Here is a 10078-nt window from a genome sequence, read left to right as displayed (position 1 = left end):
AGACCGCAGCCCAAGGCACGGCTGGCCCCGAGAGCCCAAGGCTGGCACATTGACTCAGAGACAGGCCCCCCGGAGAAGTAGAGCCATGGGGCTGAAACCCACAGCCACAGTCATCTCTTCCTTGGTAGTGGCCATGCAGCTCTGCTGGGCAGCCAGCCTCCAGTTTGTGCAGCTGCAGGTCCTGCCCCGTGCTGCAGGGGGCACTGCTGTCTAGGGGGCAGAGCTGTCTGAACACCATTAGTGACTTTCATCTGTTGGGATATTTATCAACCACCTTTATGTGTCAGGCCTCATGCAGGCTGGGGAGGTGAAAGTGCCATGGTTCCTGACACTGGACAGCTGTGACCCCAGAAGGTTGCTTTTCTCTGCTTTCTCACCTCTGGGGGAGAGGTGAGAAGGAGAAGGAGCCCTAGAGTTCTTGCCCCTGCTTCCTGTTTAGGGGCCAAGAACCCAAGTATGTGTGGCTTTTGAAGCCACCAGGATCTGTACCCTATCTCAGTAGCTTTTGTCCTTACACCTGGATTCAGTGATTGTCACCAGTGTCCATGTCCTGTTCCCTGCATGTCAGCCTGGAACTTTACCTACGTCCCCTGGAGGAGGGGAACCAGGTTTCCTATGCCCCTCTTCTCCCAGGGGGACCTCTTAGACATTTGTGTTCTCCATGTGTCTCCGGTTCTCCCTTCAGTTTCAGGTTGCTTCTTCTGATTCTACCCTTGTGAGGCTCAGTATAGTCAGGTGCCAAGGAAGGACCAGGGTCAGAACTGTTACCACAGATTCCAACTTCTTAGTGACCCCAGGACTCCCCCAAGCTGACCTGTCCCAAATCCAAGGACCCATGCTTCTGTTTTGTCTCCCCACAGAAGCCCAACTCTGGGACAGGAGGCCACAGGCAAGCAGACTGGGTGGCCTGAGCTGGCCCCCAGTGCCCTCTGCCCGACCGGCTGGCCTGAGCACTGACCCGCAGGCGGCTGGAGGGTGGTGGGACAGGCGGGGCCTGGAGAGTGCTGCGGGTACACACCCATTGCCTAATACCCCAAGCACGCGGCCAGCTCCAGGAAAGGGGAGGGCGGGAACCAGAGAGACCTTGACAAGGGTTGGGGCCATGACAGCAGGGGGAAAGTGAGGGGCTATCATTACTTCAGGGAGAGAATGGGAGCAAGATAGTCCCCCTTCCCCTCAAGGACAGGAAGGGAAGGGGGCTGCCTTCCCATCATGGGGATGGAGGATGTATTGAGAGCAATCTGAGAAGAACACTGGGGCCCTATAGGGCGGGGGTCAAAGAAAAGAGTGGGGGCCCCTGGAGATTGGGGGATCCAGCAACTGAGGCGGCGGCTTTAGCTGAGTGCAGGGAGTCTCCCCCCTCCTCCCCCCTCCCCTGTTTGCCTTGGCCCGGGGTCCCGGGTGACTCATCTATTGCTGAGCCGCTGATAGGGGCGGCCAGGCCCGGGGAACCCAAATTATAGGCCCGGGAGGGATGGATGCGCCCGCGGCGGCGGTGAGCTCAGCTGTGCTGCCCACCCTCTGCCTCTCACGCCTTCTGCTGCAGCACCGCAGGCCGCCACCTGGAGGCACCAAAGGTCCCGCTGCGCTGGACTCTCAGGAAACCCCCCACATTCAGCAGTTGGCCCCAACAAATCTGTGGGATCACCCACGACAGAACTTTGCCCTCTTCTCTAACGGAGGTGGATGCCTTTCCAGCCTAAGGAGGTAGTGCCACCTGCTGGTGCTTCAAAGGAAGGCAGGCTCCTCTGCCCACAAACTCTTAGCTTTGGTCCCCTGATGCCTCCCCAGACCCATTCAAGGTAAAGCCTCTTACCTCTCCAACAACTCTTTCCCCTATTCCTATTCCATGGGAATGGTTTGCAACTGATTTTTGACTTTCAGACTTTAAAGTTATCCATGGTCAAAACTGATACAGAGAAAAACAAAACAGGATAAAGGAGATAGTGGAATTCCATTTTATATAGGGGGAGGAAAAGGGATGTGAAGACAAAAACTCATGGAGACATCTGAGGAAGGACACCCTAGAAGGCAGAAAAGCAGGTGCAAAGATCTTGAGACAGGCATTTACTGGGTATGTTCAAGGAATTAGCAAGGAGGCCAGTGTGACTGAGGGAGGAACCCATAGGGGAGAGTGGCAGGCAGTCAAGTTAGAGGACAAGGAAGGAGCAGGGTCAGATGATATAGGGCCTTGTAGGCAACATAAAGATTTTGCCTTTTCCTTTGAGTGAGATAGGGACTCGATGAAAAATTCTGAACAGAGAATGCAATGATATGACTTTGTTTTAGAAAGAATGTCTCTGGCTGCTGTGTGGAAAATAGATTTTGGAGGCGCAAGGGCAGAGGCAGGGAGAGCTGTTAGGAGGCTATTGCCATAATACAGGAAAGAGATGATGGTGGCTCTGACCTGTGCTGCAGGAGTGAGTGGTAAGAATGCATCGGATTCAAATGTACAATTGAATCACTGTGCTGTACACCAGATGCTAACACAACATTGTAAATCAACAATACTTCAATTTTACAAAGGAAAAAGAGAATGGATCAGATTCTACATATATTTTAGAAGGGTGGGATTTTTTAAAAAATGATTTGACATGGAGTATGAGAAACAGATGGGTGGAGGATGGCTCTAAGATTCTTGCCCAGAGCAATTGAAAGGATGGAGCTGCCATTTACTGAGATGGACATGACAAAAAAGAGCAGGTGCAAGGGAAGAATCAGGAGCTTAGTTTTGGACCTTGTACATTTTGAGATGTTCATTCAAGTATTAGATATGCAAGTCCAGAGTTCAGGGCCAGAGGTAAAATTAGGGAGTGTGAGATTAGATAGTTCACCAAGGGCATGCACATAGACCAAGAAGAAGCTCCAGATTGAATTGGGGTGCACTCCAACGAGTCATGTAGAAACTGGGTACAAAGGAGGAACCAGATAAACAGACTGAGAAGGTGAGCAGCCAGGAAGGTAGGAATGGTGTTACAGAAATCAAGTGACAATATTTCAAGAAGGAAGTGTTCAAATCTGCCTGCTGTTCCTAAAAAGTTGATTAGGGAAAGAACTGAGATTTTACTGTAGAGCAAAATGGAGGTCATGGATGATTTTGATAAGGAAATACCGGGGGTTCAAAGGTGTGATTAGGGTGGTAAAAAGGGAGAATAAAGAAAAAACTGGTACTGGTGATTAAAGGAACACTTTTGAGTTCTGCAATGACAGAGAGCAGAGAAATGGGGCAATCTTGGGTGGTAATGTGAAGTTAAAGGAAGCTTTTGGATTTTTCAGATGGGAGACATCACAGAATATTTGTATGCTTATGGGTATGACCCAGTAGGGAGGTAAATTGATGATGCAGGAAAGAAAGAGAGGACAATTGACAGAGTTATGATTTGATCTAAATAGAAAATTTGGACCAGGACAAACACAATGTGACCAAGACCTAGAGCCATCCCACTCTTTCCCACTATTCCTGGTGGGCAGAATGGTGGAATGAAGGGCACTGGATCCTTCTTTATCCTCTTCCCACCTCTGCTTGTCACCAGTGGCCACAGACCGGGCTGCCCTTCTTACAACCCAGCTCCCTCCTCCTCCCACCAAGCCAAAAGATGTGACCCAGGCTCCAGTGGGAAGAAACTCCTAAGGGACAAAGGACCAGCTGCCCATGGTACACTGTCTATTTATGCAAGCCATCCATGCTGGGTGGCCTCTGCAGAGACTCCTGGCATTGGGGCCTGTGGAGGATGCATGGCCAGTATCCCTTGGCCTTCAGGGTCACATCCTTGGAGGGGCCAGGTATACTGGACTGGGCAAAGGGCCTGGAAAAGTATTCCCCTCAAAAATAACCTCCATCAGGCTTCATTTGGGTTAAATATGCATCTCATTTAAAATGCACGTGCCCCAGGAAGATTAACTAAACTTATCAGGCATTATTCCTTAGAGTGACTTCTCTGCATTAGAGGGGAGGCCTGGTCATTTCTGGGACTTGGAACTCTGTAGGATCAGGCCTGGGTACATTATTCAGTCAAAAAGCATCCTAAAGGCAGGGAAAATGAAAAACAGAGGATCCAAAAGGGAGGCAGGAAGACCCTAAAGATCATTTGCATTTATCTGTCAGTTTTGAGAAGGGTCCCCAGCCTGCTACTTCTGCACATTCACAAGCTGCCGGTAAGGTGGAAGGAGCATGGGCTTTGAGCCAAAATGGTCTGGGTTTTAACCTGGCTTTATCATTTATTCATTTATTAGCTGTGTGGCCCTTGGACAACTGCCTAATCTAGTTTTTCCTCTGTAAAATGAGGAGAGAAGAGAGATGTAAATGAAATCCTCCCCCCTTCCAGAGGCCATCTGTGTGTGGTGGTAGGGCATAATAATCAGGCTGGCAGTGCCCCCTATGCCCCACATAGGGAACAGCAGCTACTTCTTCAATAGGAGGCAGAGGTGGCCTTGAAGGCTGAGATTAAGTGGGAACATGAGAGAGAAAAGTGTATAAAGGATGAGATGGTCGCAGGCACCCTAGGTATCCTGGCATGGTGAGAGTGAGAAGAGCCAGAGTTTTTGTTAGGGGGAGTGGAGACAGAAACTTGGCAGAAAAATAAATTAAAAAAAAAAAGCAGACACATGGAGGCACAAGTTCCCTATTCTGCCTTCGGTTTAGCCAGCAGCCCTTCTCTCCCAGCACCTCCATATGCACACCTGACATCTACTCCATTGCCCTTCCTTTCCTCTGAGACTCAGCCACCCCAGGCCTCACCCATCTTGATACCACCTTGGTTACAGGCCTAGTCTTCCTCCCCCAGTGACATGCACAAGTTGACCTATGCCATAGGGTGACACACCATAGGATGACACAAGGTACACAGGGTGAAAGTGACACATGTATGCATATTGAACTCCTACGCATCCATCCATCCACCCACCTCCACACACAGTTCCAGACACTCTTCCTCAGTCAACCTTCTGGGTCTCTCCTGATGTAGCTGCCACCTCCTTCCTGACACATAGGAGATGATGCACTGCCCCAGGTGGTGGCTGTGAAAAGATGACTGGAAGATCCCTTTTGACCTGAGCTAAGTTCCAAAATTCTTGGGAAAGTCTCCCAACATCCCTTCTCAGAACATGGAGTTTCTGCCCATGAGGACACACATGAATGTGCATCCCCTCAGAACATACTCATACACATTCTCACACACATTCACACGTGCACTGTCCCATTTACACGTTCACACAAGCACAGCCACTTGTGCACTCTCAGCCCACAAGCACAAACCGCCGCTGCCTAAGGTTTGAGAGCTTTGTTTGGTCAGCTCACCCCGCAACCCACTCCTGGGATTTTCCTGACCACAGCCCCACCCCCACCCCCCAGTCTCCCCTTTTTCCTTTCCTGTCCAGCCGTCGGGGATTCCTGGGCGGGGAGACGTCTCCCTGGAGTCGCTGCCCAGAACCACAGTTTTCCTTCTTCCACTCAGGATGGGGGAGAGAGGGGACGCCGGCGGGGCCCGGGGTGACGTCGAGGGTACAGCCCCACGGCGGCGGGCAGCAAAGCGGCTGGGCTCCTGGCAAGTTTGTCCCCGCAGCATATTTTCGCTGCGCCCCCTGGCGGACGGTGGTCCCCGACGGGCTCCGGGCGCGCAGAGTAGTGAGGCGGGCGCGCGTGGGAGGGCGTCCCAAGGGGAGGGGTCGGCGGCCAGTGCAGGCCCGGAGGCGGGAGCCACCGCGCAGGGGGCGGGGGTGAGCCCCGACGGCCAGCCCGTCAGCTCTCGGCTCAGACGGGCGGGGAGCCACGGCCCCGCTCGCTGCCCATTGTCTGCGCCCCTGACCGGTGCGCCCTGGTGCCACAGTGCGGCCCCGCGGGGCAACCTCCCATCGTCATTTCAGCCAGAGACGCAACTATAAGAGGCGGTGCCGCCCGCCGTGGCTGCCTCAGCCCACCAGCTGGGACCGCGAGCCATGCAGCCGGTCGCCCGCCCCCAGGGCTGTTAGAGCCAGACTGCGAACTCTCGCCACTGCCGCCACCGCCGCGTCCCGTCCCATCGCCGCGGGCAGCAGCCAAAGCCGCCCCAACTGCAGCACAGAGCGGGCAAGGCCGGGCAGGCCATGGGGCACTGGGCGCTGCTGCCCGGCTGGGTTTCCGCTACGCTGTTGCTGGCGCTGGCCGCTCTCCCTGCAGCCCTGGCCGCCAACAGCAGTGGCCGATGGTGGTAAGTGAGCTGGTGCGGGGTCGCCACTTGTCTCGGGGCACAGAGCCAGGGGCCAGCCCCATCCAGCTCCCACGCTCTGGGATCCGTCCGCAGACCGGCTCCCTCCAGCGCTCTGACTTCCCTCTGAGACACCGAGGGGCGCTCTGGAGCGGAGCTGCTCCAGAGAATCCAGCTCTGCTAAAGTGGGGTGAATGGAGTGCCTGGTGGCCCATTATACTCCAGGCAGGGAGCCCACTTCCATTTAGCACCGCCCTTCTTCCTTGAGCCCCAAACCGAGCCTCACGGTGGTAGCCACACCACAAGTCTCCCAGACTCGGCTAGCGGGTAGCGAAGGGCCAGGCATGAACTCAGAAAGGAGACAAGAAGAGGGTGGGACCCCTAAGCATTTCACGCCTTGGGTGGGCATGCACTGTAGGCCAGGGTTTCCTAGCCCAGGCTGCTGGGAAGCAGGCTCTGAGAACCAAGGTGAACGTCTAGTCACCGGGTTCCCCATGCCTCCGCTGTCCAGTCCCAGGCGCAGGATCCCGAGCAGCCCTAAGACTCCTGGGCACATAAAAGTCTGGACTCCCAGTCCTTTCAAACTAGTGAGCCCGGGAGCGCGGAGTCATTACCTTACTATTGATCTCCCATCTCTCTTTCTCGGGCCAATAGCCCCAGGAAGAGGACAGGGTGGGCATGACGTTTCTGGTTAGGGTGCACGTCTCCTTCCAGAGCTTGAGCTCCTATCATGCGTCTCACCAGGGGCATCGTGAACGTAGCCTCCTCCACGAACCTGCTGACCGATTCCAAGAGCCTGCAACTGGTACTCGAGCCCAGCCTGCAGCTGCTCAGCCGCAAACAGCGGCGGCTGATCCGCCAGAACCCTGGGATCCTGCACAGTGTGAGCGGGGGGCTGCAGAGCGCTGTGCGAGAGTGCAAGTGGCAGTTCCGGAACCGCCGCTGGAACTGTCCCACGGCTTCAGGGCCCCACCTCTTCGGCAAAATCGTCAACCGAGGTGGGTACCCAGGAAGGCAACGCTTCCGGCATCAGGGGAACGCAGGGTCACCCCCAGGGCAGGGGCGGGCAAGTGCAGGGAAGATGTCCTGGGCGTCTGCAAAGTCACACGATCCACCCGCCAATAGCTTCATGCCAGTGCCAGCTCTGGGCCAGACTCGTTCTACCAGGCGCTTTCAAACCGTGAACTTCGGGCACGAAACTTAAGTTTTATGAGCCACTGCGCCAGAGAGAGTTCTGAGTCGTGGACGCTGGCTGGCTATCGCTCTCCCCTTCAGTCCCTCTCAAAGGCGCCTGGGAAGCTGCTCTCTGTGGGCGTGCGTCTTGCCTCCAGCCCAGCAAGGCTTGCATCGCTGACATGGGCAGAAAGTTTGGGCTACGGAAAGGTCTTGGCGGTGCAGAACTCTTCTGCTCCCCTCTTTTCGGTTCTTCTCTCTGGGGCTGCCTCACTTTCACTGAGGAGCCAAAATGCGCCCTGAGTCTCAGTAACGCGTGATTACAAGCGTGGACGTGCCTACATGCCCACGCACGTGCTTTCTCCGTGAGAACAGCTTCGCACACCGCGGGCCGCCGGGCTTTCGGGACTCCAAGGGCGGAGTCAGGACAGAGGACTCAAGGGTTCCAAGCTCACCACTGAAGGTGCGGGTTGCACCCCGCTTGCTCCCTTGCTGATCCCCGCTTCCTTCCCCAACAGGCTGTCGGGAAACTGCATTTATCTTCGCCATCACCTCAGCCGGGGTCACCCATTCGGTGGCGCGCTCCTGCTCGGAGGGCTCCATCGAGTCCTGCACGTGCGACTACCGGCGGCGCGGCCCGGGGGGTCCCGATTGGCACTGGGGGGGCTGCAGTGACAACATTGACTTCGGCCGCCTCTTTGGCAGGGAGTTTGTGGACTCCGGGGAGAAGGGGCGGGACCTGCGCTTCCTCATGAACCTTCACAACAACGAGGCGGGCCGCACGGTGAGCGGGCTTGAGGGTCTCTGCACCCGAAGCAAAGAGTGGCAGGGATCTCGGGGTCCCTGCGCAGGGGCTAACCTCGAACTTGGGAAGTAATGACTGGTGATAAGACCAAGGGTTAGGGTAAGGAACCAGGCGAGGGTATCCGGAGGCAGAGGAGGCTTGGAAGGAAGCCAGAGAATAGAAGAGATACTGGCTGACAAGGAAGAGCTTAGGAGTCAGGCAACTCGTGGAATGTATTGCCCACAGCTCCTCCATTGTACAGATTCAAAACATAAAGCTGAGAGGCCGAGACAGATTTTCTCGGTGGAGCAGAGTTGGGCCTGATGTCCAAATCTCTGCGGGACATTGCGTGCCTCCCTTCCCTTGGGCTCGCCCAGGCTTGGGCCTTTGCTAAGGTCTCGGCGGTGTCCTAGAGGGGGCGGTATCTGGGATAGTGGCTGCGGCTCTGACAGTGCCTTGGAACACCATTCTTTCTCCTTTCCCCCAGACGGTGTTCTCTGAGATGCGCCAGGAGTGTAAGTGCCACGGCATGTCCGGCTCGTGCACGGTGCGCACGTGCTGGATGCGGCTGCCCACACTGCGCGCCGTGGGGGACGTGCTGCGCGACCGCTTCGATGGCGCCTCGCGCGTCCTCTACGGCAACCGCGGCAGCAACCGCGCCTCGCGGGCTGAACTGCTGCGCCTCGAGCCGGAAGACCCAGCGCACAAGCCGCCCTCCCCTCACGACCTCGTCTACTTTGAGAAATCGCCCAACTTCTGCACATACAGCGGACGCCTGGGTACAGCGGGCACGGCGGGGCGCGCCTGCAACAGCTCGTCGCCCGCGCTGGACGGCTGCGAGCTGCTCTGCTGTGGCCGGGGCCACCGCACGCGCACGCAGCGCGTCACGGAGCGCTGCAACTGCACCTTCCACTGGTGCTGCCACGTCAGCTGCCGCAACTGCACGCACACGCGTGTCCTGCACGAGTGCCTGTGAGGCGCTGCGCGGGCTCGCCCGGAGGAGGGTTCTCCTCAAGCCCACCCCCGAACAGATTCGCTGGCACCTGAGACCCTGATCTGCGCCCACCCAGTCCCTCCAGCCACACTCCGCAATTTATTCGTACCCAATCTTTTCTCCCACCTCCTCCTACCCGGGGACTCCTGAAACCACTTGCCTGGGGCGGCATGAACCCTCTGGCCATCCTGATTGACCTGCCCCGGACCTACCTCCCTCCCTCTCCGCGGGAGACCCCTTGTTGCACTGCCCTCTGCTTGGCCAGGAGGTGAGAGAAAGATTCGTCCCCTCCCCCATCAGGGTCAGCTCCTAACATGTTGCTCCGCTTCCACCGCGCCAGCGACCCCCCTGCCTCTCTCCCTCTCCTTTATCCTCCGTTTCCTCCAGGTCTCATTCTCCTGCCAAGGGTGCAGACCCTGAACACACACCTGGGCATCAGGGCCTTTCTCCTCCCCACCTACAGCTGAAGAGGGAGGTTCCAGGGTGAAAGCGCAGCTGTGGTGATGTGGAAAATGAGGTTGGGGGACCCAACAGAAATATCCCCATTCTCCCAGCCTCTGTCGTGGAGCCATTGAACAGCTGTGAGCCATGCCTCCCTCGGCAACCTCCTACCCCTTCCTGTCCTGCCTCCTCATCAGTGTGTAAATAATTTGCACTGAAACGTGGATACAAAGCCACGAGTTTGGTTGTTGTAAATAAAACTATTTATTGTGCTGGGTTCCAGCCTGGTTTGCAGAGACCACTTCCACCCCAACCCAATCCCTTGCCATTCTTCTCTCCTTCTGCCCTCCAGCCTTTTCTGACCCCTCTTCTCCTCTCCTCAATTTCTCAAAGATGCCTTTGCCTACCGGAATCAGTATTTCCTTCCACTGTAGCTATTAGTGGCTCCCCGCCCCCACCAACGTAGTATCTTCCTTTGCAGAATAAAATCTCTATTTTTATCAA

At 56.0% G+C, this 10078-nt stretch overlaps 1 protein-coding gene across 3 annotated transcripts; it reads left to right on the top strand.

Annotated features, from left to right (window-relative positions):
• Positions 1-5348: 5348 nt before the first annotated feature.
• Positions 5349-10078, top strand: WNT1 (Wnt family member 1). 3 transcript variants are annotated; one of them, XM_072972873.1, is made up of 5 exons: positions 5349-6185; positions 6927-7180; positions 7874-7970; positions 8061-8139; positions 8627-10078. In XM_072972873.1, the coding sequence occupies exons 1-5, from the start codon at positions 6082-6084 to the stop codon at positions 9113-9115; spliced, it is 1023 nt and encodes a 340-aa protein (XP_072828974.1). In that variant the 5' UTR covers positions 5349-6081; the 3' UTR covers positions 9116-10078. The 3 variants fall into 3 exon arrangements, 2 of the variants coding, with proteins under 2 accessions (XP_072828974.1, XP_072828973.1); XR_012078375.1 differs by having other exon boundaries at positions 5350-6185; positions 7874-8139; positions 8627-9401; positions 9521-10078; XM_072972872.1 differs by having other exon boundaries at positions 5350-6185; positions 7874-8139.

Source organism: Vicugna pacos, chromosome 12 (genome assembly GCF_048564905.1).
Source record: "Vicugna pacos chromosome 12, VicPac4, whole genome shotgun sequence".
Classification (NCBI taxonomy): Eukaryota; Metazoa; Chordata; class Mammalia; order Artiodactyla; family Camelidae; genus Vicugna; species Vicugna pacos.
This window is presented reverse-complemented; position numbering and strand designations above follow the sequence as displayed.